The sequence below is a fragment of the Pithys albifrons genome, chromosome 6 (assembly GCF_047495875.1).
Source record: "Pithys albifrons albifrons isolate INPA30051 chromosome 6, PitAlb_v1, whole genome shotgun sequence".
NCBI lineage: Eukaryota > Metazoa > Chordata > Aves > Passeriformes > Thamnophilidae > Pithys > Pithys albifrons.
This window is the reverse complement of record NC_092463.1, coordinates 28,727,758-28,748,394: the sequence shown is the minus strand read 5'-3', so window position 1 is coordinate 28,748,394 and position 20,637 is coordinate 28,727,758. Positions and strand designations below refer to the sequence as shown.

General features: G+C 39.7%; 1 protein-coding gene across 4 annotated transcripts in view; it reads right to left on the bottom strand.

Annotated features, from left to right (window-relative positions):
* PRKD1 (protein kinase D1) overlaps positions 1-13,119 on the bottom strand; it is a 118,007-nt gene extending 104,888 nt beyond the window's left edge. The window contains exon 1 of one of the 4 annotated variants that reach the window (XM_071558006.1): positions 12,585-13,119. In XM_071558006.1, coding sequence (XP_071414107.1) covers positions 12,585-12,773 — 189 coding nt within the window. In that variant the 5' untranslated portion in view covers positions 12,774-13,119. The remainder of the gene's footprint in view (positions 1-12,584) is intronic. The other 3 variants (XM_071558008.1, XM_071558007.1, XM_071558009.1) reach the window with 3 other exon arrangements.
* Between the last annotated feature and the right edge of the window lie 7,518 nt (positions 13,120-20,637).

The following is a 20,637-nucleotide window of genomic DNA, read 5'->3' as shown; positions in this document are numbered from 1 at the left end:
ATAAATTTGGTTTTCCTTTTTAACATCATAAAGCCTTTATTTCTGAGTAAAACAAGGTATTTAACAAAATCATGCAACAGTGATATGAAACAGTACTCTGAATGTTACCAAATTGTTGTTTACATTCTTCAATTTAAACATACAATTGCACATACAACTATATGCTATCTGTGAATGCACAGCACCTAAAATATGTTGAAAAATCAGCAACCAAACTTTAACTTGGATTGCATGCTCATGGCTTACTCAATGGCTGTTTATCAGTCCAGGACATTAAAATGCCTTAATTACATAGTGTGACCATTCAGTAACAGCCTGTTAAGAAGCACAGGAAAAATGAGCACAAGTGGAAAAGGAGTTAAAACAATAAGCAATACAACAAACACCAACTTGACCTTTGCTATTACCTTTGTCTTCCCTCTAAGCCCTAACAGCAAAGTGAGGTCTAAATAATGCATCTTTTGTCCTGCAGACCATCTCTAACATGCACATGTCCTCTCTGTGAAGACAAATATATCAAACATGTCTTCATGAGTTCACTTCTGAAGCAGTGTACCATCCTCTTTCCTTGAAAAGTTACACATTTGAAACAAACTTTGCAGTAGATGGGCGTATTACTTCAGTTTATCAATCCTTCCCTTTCATCTCTGCACAGATCAACCCTTCACCATTCCACAAGGATGGGTAACTCAGCAGGCCATTCCTCTTTTCTTTCTAATCTGTAAGATTTGAGGTCTTTATTTCATATTGAATGAACTGGTGGTTTCTACTAATCATTTTTGCTAACCACAGGTTTCCCTGAGGAACTACTGTGCCTTTGCCCACAGCCTAAGATGAGTTTCTCAAAAGGGTTTTTTTTTTCAAAGATACTGTTAATAAATTGTTTGGTTTAAACACATTTCAGGGGGTTTAAAATATGGTGTAATAACCAGATGTCCAGAACACCTTGATTGCAAACTACTGAAGGGAGGGGCTTCTTCCCTGTACACAACATAGCATATAACAAGGCTTTATCATATTACAGGCTGCTTAATATCTATTAGGCATTACTGTAACATGTAAAGATATCAACAAGGATTTAAAAGCACTGTTTGAAATCAGAAGTACTGGGGTTGTTTAGCCTGGAGAACAGGAGGCTTAGAGGTGACCTCATCACTGTCTATAACTACCTGAAGGGAAGTTATAGCCAGGTGGGAGTTGGTCTCTTCTCCCAGACACTCAGCAATAGGACAAGGGGGCACAGGCTTAAGCCCTGCCAGGGGAAATTTAAGTTGGAGATCAGAAAAAAATTCTTTCCAGAGAGAGTAATCAGGCACTGGAATGGCCTGCCCAGAGAGGTGGTGGATTTACCATCCCTGGAGGTTTTTAAACTGAGATTGGACATGGCACTGAGTGCCATGATCTAGTAAATGGACTAGAGTTGGACCAAGGGTTGAACTTGATGATCTCGGAGGTCTTTTTCAACCCAATCGATTCTATGATTCTACTGTTTTCCAGCAGTTTTCTACCTCCTTTTTAATAGGCTTATTTAATTACCAGCTCTAACTTTTGATTTTTATCAGACTCAACTTTCAATTTTTGAACACTTAAATCAGAAACAAACCAGAATACAGATCAAACCCAAAGAATGAGCAAAAAAAGGCACAGATTTATTAAAGCTATATATAAGCTGTGTTGACTGCTGAACAACTTTTAGCTGGGTCTAACAGGGAAATGCCAATACTTTAACTTGAATATTAGTTTAATTATTAACCATGAAGCACAGCATCCTCTGAGAATTACAGAAAAATCAGAACCTCTGGAAGTTATTTAGTCTCTCTCACTCACAGCAGAACTATCACCAACACAAGGTTTTGTTTATCAAAGTCCAAAAACAAGGGATAAAGTTTCCACTATCTCTTCAGGTCCAATACTGCACTACACTCTTACCAAAGAAGTTTTTTTCCTGATGTCCAATCTGAATCTCTTTCAAACCATAACTCACAGTCACTGTTCTAGGTTTCAGCCTCTGTCACTAGCTAGAGGAGTTTAGCTCTATGGTCTTCATAATTCCTCTTAAGTGCTTAGTTCACATCAAGAACCAATTCAGCTCAGAATACAGCACAGAACCTCCCTGGTTTTGTGGGAGTTGCCAAATGAAAGTAGTCAAGTAAAAGGAAGAAAGAGGAGGTTTACATTGGATGACCAGTTAACCTAGATTAAGAACTGAAAGTCAAGACACTGGCATTTCCTTGTATATTCAAAACATGTGTCATTCCCTGGGTCAAGTTCACATGGCATGAAAACAAAATACGTGATCACAGATTAAAGGTATTTTTCTAAGTCTTTTGATTTTGCTATTATTTTCTGCCTATTACCGTCTGACCTCTTGATGCTACAATGAATTACCAAGCTTCCTGTGCCAAAGTTACCAGCACATATACTCATACATGAGGATAATTTAGAGACAGCAATGTTTAATTTTCCTTCAGAAATCACGATAAAAACACGTAGTATAAAATCCACAGATCTTCTCTAACCTAATCTCTTCACCCTCACACAAGCACACACATAGACTCTGACCAGCTTGTTTCAATTTCCATTCTATTTTTTTTACTTCCTTTTTGTTTGGTTTTCTTTTTGTGTGTGTGTAGGACACCAACTCTTTAGGAAAAAATGCAGTGAAAACTGTGCAGGTTTGGAATTGGACAACTTCCACTCACATTCTACATATTTTGCTGCATTCCTTCTTTTTAAAGGTAAGTATCATAAATGTAACAGAATAAATGCCTAAGTTCACACATACTGTAAATATCTCAAAGGTTTCTTTTTATTATTCTGGTGTACAGTTTTCACATTTTCCTAGATGTAGTTGATTTTTGGTGTCAATATGAAATCCCCAGACAGGTAATACTGGCACTTTAAACATTAGACAGCATGTTCAGCATATCTAGACCAAACCTGTAACAAAGCCCTTTAAACCTGATGTGGACGGGGGAGGCTAAACTTCAGAATAAAATGTGAAATTTTTTTTCAGCAAAACTGAAAACAACATCAATAACTAATACTGTCCTCCTTATCAGTGAGGTTTCCTTTAGCCCTTTACCCCTTTACATGGATGAGACTCCAATTTAAGATGTTTAAACCACATAAACAACCTTATGTGGCTCAAGGATCCATGGTGCTTTCCGACACGTTTCAGCACAAATGCATGCTCTAGCCTAGCACCCATGAATTACATAAGGACACGGAGTGCTGCAAAGAGGGAGGCCATGGTATACCTGACTGTTGTGGCCCACATACATTAGTAATTTCTATTTTTACATAGAGGGATTTCTCAAGTGGTGGAAAAGAAGATCAGGCAATATGAAAGTTGCCATTTTTAAGGGTAAGGATCTTTCAGGCAAGTTACCTCAGAGCTAGAATGTTGTTCCCAGGCCCAGTCGTGTCTCATCTGCACTTTTGCATTTGACAAGATGTCAACAAAAACTATTTCTAACACTTGGGAAAAAATTGTTTCTCAAGGTTGACTTTTTTTGTAACTCAAAGAAAGAAGAAATAAAACGTGCTCTCAGACTGCACAGGATGTGTTCAGATACAGTTCTTCTAAAATGTACAAGACAGAAGTTTAGAGCTCAACACTGGTCATGGTTTGCAGCTTCTCCTAGTATACCTTTTAAACATCTTGTGCTTAAAATTACAATGGGAAGACCTTTTCATGCCCAGCAATAATAAGCTTCTAAATGTCTTTTCCTCACTTAGGAAACAGCCAAGATCCCAATTAGATTGCATACATTCATGTCTCTTACTTTTTTTTTCAATAATAAAATTTTGTAATGTTTTATCAAAATAATAACCTATGTTCTAGTTTTAATGTCAACACTGTTTCTGAGCTGGTTCTGACTGCAGAAGAGACACACACACAAAAGGCTATGTAAGAGAGATAATCACTACACAAATACACACATCAGATGGCTGGAGAAGCAAAAGCTTACCTCTTGACAAAGTTATCCTCAGCTGAAGAAGAAGAGAGAAATTCAAGGACGAAGGAAAATGAAGCCACAAACACATGGAGGAAGACAAAGTAGAAAACAGTGATATACACTGAAATTTATGTCTAACTATGTCTGTTCATCTATCACTGCAATATACCCACACTATTATCTCTACATTATAGCATGATACACTAGATTACCTTTCCAACTTTACACACTGTTTCAGCAGATAAAACTAGAAAAACATTTAGAAAGCAAAAATCTGTTTTATGACGTAGCTGACTTGAAGTGCGTACTTCAACAGTTTATGCTTTAAAAGTTCCAAGAGTGATAAGCACAAGTTACTTTAATCTTACACAGTTTTTGAGTGACATCAAGTCTGTCATCATCTTAGACTGTTTACATGGATAGAAATATTTAAAAGTCTCAAAAAGCAAGAGCTTATTTAGCAGTACTAAAAGTCTTGTATGAGGAAGAAAAAAGTTGAAAGCCTATGAAAGAAATCTGGTTTGGTCTACAAAATCGTGAGCATTCACAGGGACACCACAAGCCATGAGAATATACACAAAGGTGATACCCAAGTAGACCACATTCTTTTGTGGCAAATGAGACATGGTAACAAAATTCAGGTAGCCTTTCTAGCAGAACCAATACAATCAACGAAAAATGAACTATTTTCTCACCTCAGTGCTTGGCAATATCATGGAGCACCTCCTCTTGGAAATTATGCTACAGCACATGCAAAATAATGTGATGGTGATGGCTGAAATAGCTCACTAAAGGTAAATCATGCCTGACAAATTTGATGACTGCTATGATGGGGTTACAGCAGCAGTGGATGAGGAAGAGCAACAGATGCTATCTTCATGGAGTTGTGCAAACAATTTGACTCTGTCCTACATGACACCCTTGTCTGTAAACTAGAGAGACATGGATTTGATGGATAGACCTCTCAGGGGATATAAAATTGGCTGGATGGTCACACTCAAAAGAGTTGTGGTCAACAGTTCAATGTCCAACAGAAAGCAGTGACAAGTGGCATTCGTCAGGGGTTGGTATTGGGACTAGCATTTTCTAATGTGTTTGCTGGCAACACTGACAGTGGGATTGAGTGCACCTCAGCAAGTTTGCCAACAACACCAAGCTGTGTGGAGCAGTTGACATGCTGGAGCGAAGGGATGCCAGTCAGAGAGACCTTGACAGGCTTGAGGGGTGGGCCTGTGAGAACTTCATGAAGTTCAACAAGGTCAAGTGCAAGGTCCTGCACAAGGGTCAGGGAAATTCCGAGCACAAATACAGGCTGGGTGGAAAATGGATTAAGCCTAGTCCTGAGGAGAAGGACTTCAGAGGGTTTGTGGACAAAATAGATCAACATGAGCTGACAACTTGCATTTGCAGTGCAGAAACCATGTCCTGGGCTCTATCCAAAAAAGCTAGGCCAGCAGGTCAAGGGAGGTGATTGTCCCTCTTTACTCGCTCTGGTAAGGCTCCACTGAGTACTGTGTTCACCTCTGGGGTCCCCTACACAAGGAAGATGCTGACCAGTCAGAATCAGTCCAGAGGAGAGCCACTCAGGTCTGAAAGCACCTCTCCTGTGAAGACAGGCTGAGAGAGTTGGGTTTCTTAAAAAAAGCTCCTGGGAGACTTTATAGCAGCCTGCCAGTACCTAAAGGAGGTGACGAGAAGGCTGCAGAACGAATTTTCACAAAGTTGTGGAGTAGTAGTCATGTAGTCACTATAAGCAGCAGTGACAGGACAAGGGGGAACAGTCTTGAGCTAAACTACAACAGGTTTAGATATTAGCAAGGTGGTGAGGCACTGCCAACAGTTGCTCAGAGAGGCTGTGGATGCCCCATCCCTGAAAGTGTTTCAAGGCCAGGTTGGATGGGGCTCTGAGCAACCTGGTCTAGTGGAAGGCTCCTTGCCCATGGCAGAGGGGGTGGAACTAGATGATCAACTGGGCCTGTTCAGTCTCAAGAAGAGAAGACAGAGGAGACCTCCTCAATGTCTTAAGTATCTGAAGGGAGGGTGCCAAGAAGACAGAGCCAGGCTCCTCTTGGTGGCACCAACCAATAGGACAAGAAGCAATGGGCAGAAACTGATGGACAGGAAGTTCCACCTGAGTATGAGGAGGAATTTCTTCACTGTGGGAGTGATTGAACACTGGAACGGGTTGTCCAGAGAGGCTGTAAAGTCTGCTTCATTGGAGATATTCAAGAATCTGCTGCATGCAATCCTGAGTCATGTGCTCTAGGACAATCCTGACTGAGCAGGGAAGTTGAACCAGATGACCCACTGTGGTCCCTTCTACCCTGAACAATTCTGTGATTCTGTGATCTTTAAGGTCTCTTCCAAACCTAACCATTCTATGACTTTACTAGAATACACCCTAAAGCAGAGTTCTGACAATTTGATGTTATGCAAAAAGCATGTAGTTGCACCAGGAGAAAGGGAAGTCCTCCTTCAAGAAGCAGAAGCCAATTGCTAACACTGACTAAAAGCACATATACAGCCACACTGATCTAATTGGAAGATTAATCAAGTATTTTAGAAAACATTTTACCTAGACTCTGAGCAAACACTTGAAAAAAAGGTTTTAATTATACACTTGATTGCAACTATATAACTGTAACCATATTACACAATATCAGCATAAACCTGTCTGATGTCAACCAGAGGGCAAACTCAGGAGGCCACTGATGCTCGTAGCATCATAAAGAGGTATTATTTATGTGTAATATGTACCTTAAAATTCCACAGATGTCCTTAAAATAATTTCTAGCATAGTCACTAAAAAAAGAAGAAAAAGTCAATAGACATTTGACAAAAGTTTTTAACTGAAAATAGTTGCATAGACAAAATACAGTAAAAATAAGAAACCAGAAGTAATAAAATGTAGACTTCAATAAGTGTGTTTGTTTCCTTACAGGCAACCATAGTATAACATATGGTAACCATATAACCAAGATTTCTCCAAACACAGGGGGGAAAAGGTAAGAAGAACAAATAGCTTCAGATGTTTGTGCGGGATTTCCAGAAATCATGGGAAAACACCTATGTACAAAGTCTGCACAAATCCATACAAGGTTTTGACACATACCAGGGTGTTCTACAGATAATCCACAGCACACATCACCCATGCACAAGCATAAACACACCACACTTGCAGCAGGCACTGGGCTTTCTGTGAATTCTTAGGTCATTGTGTTGTTTATTTCCAGTAAGTCTTCTTTGGGACAGAGAGTCAGACCTTGGGTATTTCAAATTCTTCAAGCACATGCCATACTATGCCCACATAGGCACCTCTGTCTGGGAAATGTTGCAACTTCATTAATAAATTCCATCCTTTCTCTGGCAATAAAGCTGAATCTCATCAACAATGAGAGAAGCATCTCATATGCTTATTCATCTTCTGCTTTCCTTAAATCTTTATGGAAATTATGTATTTCCTGGGGGAACAATCAGTAGAAGTAACGAGATCACCACAGTCCTTTTGTAATTCCTTTAAAAATTAAGATGTGAACTGCCTTGGTTACAGGCCTGTCCTCTATCTAGAGCTCTATCTTACTTCTTTATGATAATTCATTCAATAGTCTTTAATCTTTAGCTAGGAATTTCTCAAATGCTCTACACAGCTTTGGGGCATTAGTTTCATTTTCCTCATCTGGATGCCTGACAGGTTATATAAGAAGGTTAACATTTCTCAAAAAACCCACTTTTTTTAAAATTAATTCAGACTGAATCCCTTTCATTGACGTTTTCTACCATCTCCTCACATGGGCTCCAGAAGTAATTTTATCTCAGTTACAAACCAATGTTACATACACTGACTTAAGAGTTTCCAGGGTGGAGAACAATAAATGTAAAGTCAATAAAAGATTAAACAGTAAACATCAAAAGTCTCCCTTGAGTTTGTCAGAGAGAGATTATTAGAAAAGCACTTTCATTTTGGAAAATGTTTATATGCATAATGGCAAGGCCCCTTGCATTCCTCAAATTAAATTTAACAACTTGGTGCTTTCACAACACAAGCAGAGGAAAGCATTTAGTGCTGAGAAAGACTCACTTCAGGGAAAAAAAATAACATTTTGTTGCCAGCGTACACCACTAAAAGAAAGTCAACAATGTTGTGAATACATGAAATGTCTACATCTGTGTGTTTGAATGAAAGTATAGCACTTTTGCTCAGCATGATAAAAACCTTTCACGGTTACTTTGTTTATCCTGAAGCTAAAAATCTTCCTAGTGTATTATTTACCCTGAGTAGTCCCTATCCCACTCCAAAGGAACTGATTTCTTTACCACCAGGCTCTTGTTTATTTTAGGAGAATTTGTAGGTTTGGGAGGAAAACCAAAAGAAGACACAAACAAACAAATAAAAGATCATTTGTTTAAACAATGGCTACTTGAAACCCTTGCATAAAAGGTTAAGTATACTTTCCTGTTTCACCTTTTAGAAAAGGTCTTCTCCTTCCTTTGCTCAGATTACAAATTTGGAGATTGCAACCTGAGAAAACAAAATTAAGCTCATTTTTGTTTTCCTAACTTTTTTCTTAAAGAGTAAGTTAGATTTTCCTTGTAACAACAACCTTATCCTGCATGTGTTTGGTTCAATTCTCAGGAATACTTTAAAAGGGCTCTTGATTTGATTTGTAGCAATTCCCTTAATTTAATAACAAATATGGTACATAAAGAGGAATCTGGGCACAGAATTCCAGCTGCAGTATGCTACTTGAACCATCTTTTTAATATTTTTCTTTTTGCCCTTTCCCCATCCCAAAACAGTCTGTTTATTACTATTTTTCCTACTGTGAAACTTCAGACTTATCCAAACCACTGAATCATCTACAACATTACTTTTATAAATCAGTCTGAAACACACACAGCCCATGCAGTGCAAAATTTTTTCCTGTTCCAGATCAATTTTTTTTGTTGTAGTTGTTGTGTGTTGTTCGTACTCCTCATAATTTCTAAGCCTTCAGGTGCTGAAGGTCTAGCCAGCACATGATCTAAATGGCTGACCTAAGGGCTATTTTATAAAATCCATGATTTCAATTCAAATAATATTACATTTTTACTCAAAAACTCCAAAGTTTTCAAAACTTGCCAATGCCACTACAATACCCCACTGCATCATATGTGACATATAACAATAACAAATAATTTCAACAAACACAAAATACATATAATAACTAGTTCCCCCTTTGAATTAAACTCATATCCATTTCTATTTAAAAAAAGTGTATAAGCATTACTTCCTTTATCATTTTAGTAAAAACTTTTGGTAACATGGTAATTCCAGATAATTAAAGTGCTCTTTGCATTACACTTTTGCCCTGGAGAAGTGGGGGTTTTTATGTGCAGCTAAACCAAAAAGGGCAATAATTCATAGTATTTATCTTCAGAAAACAAAGATCCTATTTTACAATATCCTCCCACTGTTCTTGTGGGGCAGTCAGCCCAGACGTCAAACACTGGCACACATTTTACAGTTGATCCTCTTTTCTGTCAACTACATCATCATTTAAATGTTAAAATTCCATCTCAACTGAAGAAAAAATAACCCCACATCGACAAGTTTCAAGACTTTCATGTCACTGGTTCTAAGCAAGACAAAATACACAAACTCAGAAGAATTAAATTTCCTTGTCTTTAAAACCATTCTTAACAGATTTACATATGTTTGAATATATGCCAGAAACTGGTATGTTTTTGATCTTCAGATTTCTTAAGAAAAGTTTTTACAGTTATCTCAGCACGAAATTCCTGAAAGAATGCCTTTCATGGACAATGCAGAAAAATACACACTTTGCTCATTCCATTTATCACAACATATTATCCATATAATTATACTCTCTACCAAAATTAGAAAACCTACACAGCATCTGAAGTGCAAAAGTTAGTCCTTTTGTGTAAATAAATGCAAATACATGTTTACAAGGAAATATAAACTAATGTGAACCCACATGTATATTTTTTGTATACAAAACCACCAAATAAAGATACAGAAATAGGGTGTGTTTATACACGCACACACTATATCAACACACTACTCAGGTCTACTCTGCACACTTTGAGAAGTTTAGTTCAACTTAACATAAATTTTGAGCCAGAGTAAATTAAGCAGGTGTCTAAACCTGAACAGAATAAGGGTCAAATTATCTCAAATCAGGTATACCCACATTACCATGGAAGAGGCTATCTATAAACAGATAATCTGACACTGATACTGAAGAAAATTCAGCACAAACCTAAATATAAAGTTGTGTAAAAGAGAACTGCTTAAATATTTAACAACACACCACAAACATAGTGGTGATTTTAGCAGTCTAAGATGACAGTCATAGAGAAAAACAAAATCAAAATTTCTCATCCTTATAGACTGCTTGAACAATCTAGACCAAATACAGAGCTTGGAAAAAAAATTGATACCTGGTAGGTCATTAATTTACAGACCTTAAGAAATTTCAAAATAGAGCAAGATTTCAACAAAATATTCTTCATAGTGTAGTCTCCAGCTTGATTGTGATAAGCAAATATATCTTTCTCATAAAATCAAGAGTTAACAACATTTCAAATCATTTCAGGAAAAGAGAAAATCATAGCTACCTCTTAACAGTTCTAGGTATCTCATTTTTTGTTTCTGCCCATATGTTAAATAACTTTGATCATCCCATCAGGTTTAGTAAAACAGTATGTGCTAGTGGAATCATATATACAAACATACTTGCAGCCTTAAGCTTAAGGTAAGGGCCACCACTTGAAAAAAAAACAAACAACAAAAAACCCCCAAAAAACTACAAACCTATCTTTCTTCCAGTTTTCCCTTTCTTTGAGCCACTTCCTTCGTAACAGTTTCAGGAAAGCAGACATTTCGGCTCCGAGAAACTGTGACTAGAAGAAAGCTCCTCATTCAAGTGTGCCCTGGAGAGAAGCTGCCAAATGATACTTTCCTTTATGTAGTGCAGTGTTTAAAATTTTTGTCAGCACTTACTCAAATAAGTTTGACTCTTTAAGTACAGGTCAGTCCATTTAGTTTTCTTTACACAATGGTACATTTTTAGGAAATCAGGTTTAAAATCAAGTTTATAGTAAACCCATGACATCAATAAACTACTCAAGCACAAAAAAAGAAACAATAAATGTAACAATTCTAGTCTTTCCGTAGCTGATAGACCATTCAGATGTATATATGACCAAGTGACAAGTGTTGGCCTAGCTTTGAAAACAAATATGGTAATAGCAAACAAAAGGGTACACCTCTCTTCAGAATTTAATTTAATAAAGCAGATAACCATTTCTTAAACTATGAAGAATACAAAATTTAGAAACAAGGAGGCAGATTCACGCATTTTTGGAAACACTTCATTAGTTCTCTTCAACAAAAAAAAAAGTACCACTATTTAATGAAGTTCGGATCGGTGTGATCTACAAAGAAATGTAAGGCAAAATTAGCAAGCTTAAAAAAAAATCTCTGCCTGAAATTATTTCACCTTAGTAAGAAACAAGAGGGGAGGAGGAATCCAATTTTTTTTCCATTATAACCATCCTGAACACTTAGGGCTGGCTTTTTTCTCCTTCGCAATCACCATGATACTTTTACGTGGGTCTTTCACATAACAAACATGGATAAAGTAAAACTTTATCATGTAACACGTTTGTTAAAACAGAGAAATCGGAAAAGGCAAAGGCAGCGGAGGCTCACGCAGAAGTGGATGTCAGCGTGTTGCGCGAGTTTTACCGGAGCGCAGGTGAACTGCGCCTGCTGACGGTACCGCTCCAGAGGGCTTGCGGTGAGTGCCACCCCCGCAGGCTGTGCCACCCCCGCAGGCTGTGCCACCCCCGCAGGCTGTGCCACCCCCGCAGGCGGCCGGATTCCCACCGCCCCGCCGCCCGCAGCAAACGCCAGCCACGACTGAGTCAGCCCCGTGCTGCGCCGCGGGCCCTGCCAGCCCCGGGCTGGCACCACTGCCCTCCCGCACCTCGGGCCCCCGTGCCCGGCGCTAACCCCCGCCCGCGGCCGGGCAGGACCAGCGGCTCCGCGGCTGCCCTGCACAAGGGCAGGCGTGCGAAGCACTGCGCGCCGCTTTGAATCCTGGGCTCTCGGCGCGCTGGTTTTCCCTTGCCACTGTTCGTCTTTTTTTTTTTTTTCAGTGGAAACTTTCCTCCCCCAGCAGAGGCCGGGACAGAGTGAACTGCCCCGGGGCGCCGCGCTGCCATCACAGCTGACAGCTTTCTGCCGCCCCGCGCTCCCCCTTCCGCAGCATTAAACAGCGGCAGATAGATCCGGCCCGAGTTTGTTTTTAATAACGGCTGTTTGTGAGCACAGCTAATTGCGTCCACTGCCAGCAAAATAAAAGTCACGCTCGTATACGAGCATCCCGCAAGGAGGAGCATGGATCCTCCTCCGCACCGAGGTCGGGGGAGTCGGCAGCGAGACAAGCGGGGCGCCGCGGAGAAGGAAGTGGGGCCGGCGGCAGGAAAGTTGGAATGAGTTTCGCTTAGCCCAGAGCAGAGCCACGGGGAAAGGAAAGTTCACAGCCACCAACAGCACCCGCGGACAGCGGTCCGGGGGCGGCAGGAGAGGGGCTCGCCTGGGGGCCTCCTTACCTTCTGGTCTACGATGGAGCAAGCCATTTCCCGGACGTGGGCGAGGCTGAAGTCGCCCGAGGAGTCCTGCAGGAGCAGCACCGGCTCCCGGCTCAGCCCGATCTGGAGGTGGAAGGCGACGCCGCCGCCGGCAGCAGCCCCCGGCGGCGGCAGCGGGCTGGGCGGCCGGATCAGCGGAGGGGCGCTCATCGGAAACTTCCCCCCGGAGCCGCCGCCGGAGCCGAAGAGTCAGGAACGGAGGAGAGGCGGGCACCGCCGCGAAAAGTTTGTGGCCGCCGCGGAGGCGCCAGGCGAGTTCCCCCGCGAAGTTTCAGGAAAGTCCCGCCGAGCTCCTCCCGGGTGAAAATGGCGAGGGGGTGGGGGGGAGGACCGGAGAGGATGCAGACAGGAAAAGGCGGCGAGAAAGACGCGAAGGGGGAGCCCGGCCCAGCGCCGCCGCCGAGGTGGTGCCGTCGCTCGGGCTGTTGGCGCCGTGCACGGCGCGGGGGCGGGACGGGCCGCGCCCTCCGCCGGGACGGGCCCTCGCCCAGCCGGGCCGGGCCGAGCCAAGCCGAGCCGCGCCGCTCCGCCACCAAACGGCGACCGCTCCCCCGGGCGGCCCGGGCAGGAGGGGGCGCCGCGCCGGCGGCTGATTCCTCTCAGCCGTGTTTAGCCTCAGCCGTCTCTTTTCTCCCCACCTGGCCCAGTCAGTGGGAGGCGGTGCTGGGGGAGATGAGCGTCTCCCCTTCCCCGTCACCCCCGTTGGGCAGCACCTCCGGAGACAGGTGGAGGCAGAGCCTGAGGACAGTCGGGCATTTCCTTGCCGGCAGGGCGGCGGCAGCTGCCCCCCGAGAGGACCGAAAGCAGTACCAGGAGAGCGAGAGCTCCTGTCTGGCACTGAATCTTGTGCCTGGCCTCGGCCATTTGCCCCCGTCAGCATCCTGCTGCCGCCTCCACCAGTCCTTAGGTTTTGGGAAGAAGCAAAGGACAGCTCGCACCACCCATCTCTTGTCTAAAACAGCTTGCAGTTTCAGGTACACTGTGTGCTAAGCAGAAGCACCCTGTGACCCAAAACCAAGATGAGTTACTCATCGCAGCCCTTGGGCTCAGTGCAAGTCCCATCCTTTGGGGATGCCAGGACTGCTGGCAGGGCAACATTTAGTCTGAAAGATGCATCTCCAATCTCCTCTTGGAGATGTGTGAAGGCAGTGGAAATGTGAACTGTAAATATTATAGATACCAATGGAGAAATTCTTAAGCCAGATATATATGTCGCAACTATACGGATGGCAGTACTGCCTGTATGTTTGTAAATACCGTGATTGGTCAGATTTACGACCTGTTTCATTGCAAGCTGCTTTTTTCACCAAAATGTACATCTGCAGCATTGTTTTATTTTTACTAGCTGTCTTATTAGGACCCATTTTACTGTTGTCAGCTTATTTCCTACCTGGAAACTACTGCAAGTTTCCCATGATTCTGCGGCTTTTCTATACAGGCGTCATCGCCAGAGAAACAGACTCGAAGATCCTGTAGCCTTGCTTCAGTGTTGAGTCTGAGGATCGGAGTGGACCTCCCCTGCATTGTAAACTCCTGATGAGTGCTTAGGTGTGGCTAGGTCAAATCTTTGTCTCAGTTTGTATCTAAAGGATATAAAAGAATATCTAAAGGACTCAACAGGAGGGTTTCCCTTATGCTTGTGTGTCTTTATTCTCTCAATAAATAGTTCTGGCTCAATTCTAATTCAATTTTCTTTTGTATGTTTCATCCATATCGTAAGAAATAAAGTGAACCTTGCCACTTTGTTAAGTTGTGCTTTTATAAACTCATATTAAGCCTACTTTTGCTGATGCCTTTGATGGCAACTCCAAGTGACCTAAATCACTCATTCATGACACAGCTCTTTTACTCTTCAAATAACTGGAGCAGAGGCAGCAGGAAACAATAATGAAAATTAGATATACTTAGTTTTCTCATCTATATGAAATCCAGTGATAGAGCTCATATATTGTGAGTTACTGTGTGCAAACGCAAGTTTTTCTTCAAAGAGAAAGATTACAGTATATTTAAGAGGCTGTAGGTTGCTGCATCTTTTGTTTAGTGTGTCAGCTAGATTGGAATACACCTTTGTAATCAGAATAGACGAGGGCAGGATTTCTTCAGTGCTGTGTCATCCAGTCTTATAGAAATGCCATTTATATAAGGATTCAGTGAAAACACATGATGTGATCCCAAGTACAACCTGGCCTGTTGTACTGACTGAAATGTCATCTATTTCATGGGATGGGAGAATTGTGCTGATGCCAGGGAAAGGAAAAGACCCTTCACAGCAGTCTGTTCTGTTCCCTGTGACCTGATACATTGTGCATACCTGGTTGCTAAACTGTACATGCACAGTTAGAAAAACAACAGGAAATTTAGGTTTCACTGCACCTCTACAGATGAACTCAGCATACATCCATTGCCGCCTTGAATTTGCAGGGGAAAAAATGAGTTTGCCACACATGGCTACACCGTTTATGCATCTGGCTACCTACAGGAAGAGGGTAGTCACAGAGGATGTCACTGTAACATCACCTCTTGAAAACCTCTCCCAGTTGCCGCTAAGGTACTGTTGCTGTAATGTTACTTTTAATTGTTCTGTATTGCCACAATATGGTGAATAGTGGCCTTTGTATATCCTCTTGCATTGCAGACTTGACCCTTCACTTAGATGCATTTTTGAAACTGTTTTCTTCTATTCTTTCAGCTTGCTGCATTGTATAGATGGAATTCTGTTCCATCCACTGGCATCCATCCCCTTCATAAAATTATTTTTTGCTTTCTGCTTTTCTCTATTTGGGATGTAACTGCTCCGTTTTGAACATCCAGTTGTCTGTTTATCTTTCTTCTTTTCAAAACAATCAATTTTATGGTCCATATGTTTCAATTAAAAAAAAATCAAATACCCAGCAAAGAATAATGCAGGATATACCTAAGCAAAGGAGAGTATTCTGTAAGGCAATTTCTTTGACACAGATGGTGTAAGTTCTTAGTTTAAAATTGTTGACCTAAAACTTGGTTAACGTACATTTACAAAGAGAGTAGAATACAGGTGATCACAGGGAGATATTTACTATTGGTTTTATGAGGCAGATAATGGAATATCATATCTAGTTCTCTCATAAGTATTTTGAAAAATAGATTACTTGGCAATATGCTCAATAGTATAGTGTATCTTGGCAAGGAGAAAAGAATAGAATGAAAGCAAATAAAGAATAAGAAGAACCAGTCACCAGAAACTGGATAGAAAGCAAGCCTGAAAATAAATCTCAAATTTTAACTGTGAAAATGAGTAGTCATTAGCATGAATAAGCCAAGAAAGTGACAGATAATATTTTTTAGTTTTGCAAATTTAGACTGAGTTTTACTCACAAGCTTTTTGGGCTCAGTACTGTGGTAACTTCTTCAGTTTCCCAAGGTCAGAGTGGAAAACATCTGCCTTAAGCTGTTTGTAACATTCCTAATGGGATCCAGAAAAGATAGGCAGATTTTTTTTCTCTGTTACAGTGCACATGAATTCAAAGATGTAAATATGGTAATTTTTCTTTCTCCCTTGAAAGAAATGTATCTTTTCTGTTTCAGAGGGAAGGCATCATCTGTCCAGGAAGAAAGTGTGTTGGCCTAAGCTCTTTGTCCCTTTAGTCACTTCCACATGTTCACCTTTACTGAACTCCATGAGCAGTTCCGTGTAGAGCAGGAGCATCTGGAGGAGGGACTTTCCAAGACACTACTGAAGATAACAACAGCTTTTCATCCTTGAAAATTTACCTCCTCAACCTGCAGCAACACATCAAATGTTAAAGTAGGCAAAGACACTTTTGTTGCTGAATCAGGCCAATACACATTTTTGCATTCTGACACAAAAATTTTTCAGTTTCTCTCATCTTGCACTTTCCCGAACTACACTCACACGTCTGTGCTTCAGCAGGCATCTCGAATTTTACAAGGGATAGCTCTCATTTCTAGATGTCTTTTACATAATTTTTATATAGATAATACATTTTAGCATTGAACATTCAGCCATATCTATTTATGAGTATGTGAACTTACCGTGTTTCTACAGTTGAATACAGAGTGTTATATTTGCATTCTTACTAAACATGCTTTATTAAAGGCAGATCTACAAAAGTGAAAGCATTTTTTCTTTCTACTGTTTTCAGATACTGAAATGATGTTTAAAGTGCACTGCATGGTCCCATAATATATCTTCTGAAATAAAAGCAGAGCATTGAAAAAAAAATTGACCAAGGAAGAAAGAGAAAAACCGACTGGTAAATGCAACAAAATGAAATTTGGAAACGTGTGTACTGTGATGGCAAGTAAAAGGGCACTAGATTTGGAAATGCAATGTCTCTTGAACTGAGATTGGTATCGTGTTAGGGCTGAACAGGTAAATAAAATGAAGCTGATATCTGAAATATTGACAATATAGTTTCTCAGGTAAGATGCTGAGTATTTATTTGGAGATAAGAAATAAGTGTTAGCTGTACAACTGTTTAGGGATTTTCTGATGAGCTACTTATATCCATGACAAAATGATAACATTTCAAGATCTAACTGGTTATTGTGAGTACTGTCAGTAAATATGCCAAATTGTTTTGTTTGTCAATTTGTTTGTTATTTTGTTTTTGCTATCTAGGATTTTTTAGTGTTTCTAGTTATTGAAATTGCTTCAGTATTTCTAAAAGGGAGTATTATCTTCCACAACATGGTGTTAAATGTTATAGGTAGTTAGGGCAAAACATTTAAACACATTAAGCTTAAAAATTCAAAATTCAAGTTTAAAAATTTGGGACAACTCAATGTATTTTTAAATGGATCATAAAAAGGTCTGATTTTTAATCCTTATAATATTTTGGGAATGGAAGTTAGAACCTGATTTAGGCTGGCAAAACTGTTTTCTGCCTATGGAAGCCTATTTTTGGGCAAACTGATCATGGACATGCCAGGTGGATAACAATGAAATAGATTCTGAAATATTGCAGGATAAAGGGTTTTTTTAATGTAAAATAGCTGCATACTCTGTTTCTTTGAGCAAAGCATGCCGCGTTGGGAGAGAAGGGGGATTTTTTTGTTTTCTTTATTCACTGTGCTCTAAACTGATCTCAGTATACTTGAAAAATTCTGGGATAGGACAGCCTCTGTTTATCTCAAAGTGTGCTTTCAGAGTATTTGTTATGGCTTGATGACAGAATAAGTGATGCATTCAGATAAGCTGGCTATCTTGGCTTTGTTTGTGCATATTTGTGCAAATTGTCCTCACTGGCACTCTGGTTCTTAGGAGCATGGTACATCTGGAACAAGACAGTCATTGCTGCTTAAAACTGCTGAGAGATGTTTCCCATTCTGGCAATACTAAAAGTGAGGTAGTCATTGTGCCTAAAGGATGACACAGCACAGGTTTATTCAGTAATTTCTTAATGCTACTTCCTAGATCATTTCTGAGTAGGGTATACTGTGTAAAAGACATTTTTTTATGTCTTTTTATGCTATTACATAGCACCATTTCGATAAACAGTCTGCTGAATGTCACCGTCATACAATTCTACAGAATCCTGGGCTGCAGTGACCTGAAATCTCTGGGTCCTAGAATTGTACTTTCTAATGGTATGTAACATATATTTCCTCTTTAGAAATGATTGCATGATTTTCATTATTCAGTTGTGGATAATTTTCAACAAGTATCTAGTCTGTTTGCTGTATTTTTGTAATTTTCACAAAACTACATTAATATTTCCATTACAAAAATGTGTGCTATTAAAAATCAGTTATGCTGTATTTTAGTTACTTTTTTTATTATAGCAAATTTCTTGAAGTGCTGTTCACTTTTTAATACATACAAGCATAACCAATTTACAGCTTTGTTCTTTTACAAATCAAGAGTGGGTTAAGTGGGTTATATTGTTACTTGACATTAATATTTTTGTGGCAGCTACTCTCCAGGCCTCCATGTCATTTCCACTGAACTTCTTCAGCAGTTCAAAATATAACCCAGGTCATGGGAATTAAAGAATCAGATACGTGTGTTGTGATTTTTGCATGATTTTGACCAGTAGGAATGGATGTCATAGTATTTCTGTGAGCAGATACAGCCCAAAGAAAGAGTCTGTTAACTATCCATCAACACTTGTTTCTAAAGCTTATGGGGTCAAAGTAGAGAACAAGAAGAGTGGCCAGCAATAAGTATGGATGACAGACACTTATTTGTGAGCTAAGCAATATCTGATAGTACAGAAAGGACTCGGGTTTACAGGCAATTTTAACATTGATGTGGAAATTTATCAAGGTGATAGATATTTCTGAAATGATTACTGATTTTGTTCTCTGGTATTTAAAAAAGATGGTAACTGAGCTTGTCAGATTAATTAGTCCCACTATCACTAGTTTTACCATACTTTTATGTGGTTTGATATTTTTATCCACAAAATTTGTTGTACAATGTAACTTGAATAAATTAAATTGTGGCTAACCTAAATTATTTAATTGCTGCTGCATGAATGCTAAGACTACAAACAGATCCAGGTAAAACTTAGGTGAGATTGTTGAGACAAAGATACAAGACAATTGCTAAACACTACTCCTATATTCTTTTGTACGAGTTTTCTTGCTTGTAATAATTTAATGAGTTAAGAGATACTGCCTATAGGAATAGAGATGGGTTTCTTACCTAAATTGTCATTGATCTTTTAATGTTTATTGATGTCAGTCACTGCTGCTGCTGCTTTGGTTTCACTGCATGACACTGAAAAATCAGAGCTAAGAATAACATGAGGGAACTAGTATTTTACGCAGGAGGGGAGTGGATGAAGTAGTGGAATGATGCAGGGGATCACAAGAAACCTGCAGAAGAGAAGAAGGTAAAAATTGAAAGAGAGAAGATGCACAGGAAAGGAATTTATTGCTAGAAGTACTACAATTGTGCATCACAGTTTCTTACTTGAAACTGTTTGAATTTAAAATTTGTACCTAAACAGTTCAGCAGGCTGTGGTTTAAGATAATTAGAACTATATTTTCCTTGCATTTACAGTTTTGCGATCTTAACTTCACCTTATCATGGCTTTTCTGTTTGACATTCAAATTAAGAAAAATTTCCTTTAATTTTAATTTTCAGCAAAGACTGGTAAACCATGTAACCACACAATACATACTATAGGAACACTAAAAGTTGTTCCATCCAAGCCTTGTAAACAATTTAAGGAAAGTTCACTCTTGCATCATATGTTTATTTAGGATAACCTCATAGAACTAAATACACACAGGAAACAAAACTTCTTGCTCTAAAATACAAAAAAAAAAAAATCAGATAAAAAACGCTTGGTTGCTCAATACTCCTTCAAGTAATAAAAGAAAAGGTCCTTTCATTTAAACCACAGTTTAGGCTTAATCACAGGGAGAACAAAGTGTATCTTTTCCCTGTCATAGTAGACAAACATCTCACCATGAAGCCCTACACAACGCTGCAGCATTGTCACCCTGGGTTATATAAACAAGGAAATTGTCAGATAGAGTAGGAAGACGTTTCAAACAGATTAACTGTGTTTAATTATGCTTAAATTTAATGGATCTTGACATGATGAAGCATGTGAAGAGAGTCTTAAAAATAACTTGATTAGAATAATGTCTTTCAGACATAAAGGATTGTAACACTGTGAAATTAGAAGTATAGATAGACAAACAAGAGAAAATAAATATAAAAATAAGCACGACTAATTTGATCTTGATCATGTTATATATTATCAAGAATAAAGGGGTTTTTAAGAAAAAAGAAAAATGAAGATGAAATTTAAAAAAAAGCCCTGCGTGTGGAAATCAAATAGAGAAATAAGGCACATTTTTTCACCTTTCCCCTTGGAGTCTTGTAAATTCATATATGGATATCTTCCAAACACAAGTGGATGATTTTCTACAAGTTGTACATTTGGTATCATACATTATTAGGTTCAACAAGAAAGCATCAAGCTAGCATGGGTCTGTGTTGTAAAGACAAGACATTATATTTATCTCTGGAATCTCTGTTCTAGAGGTCTGGAG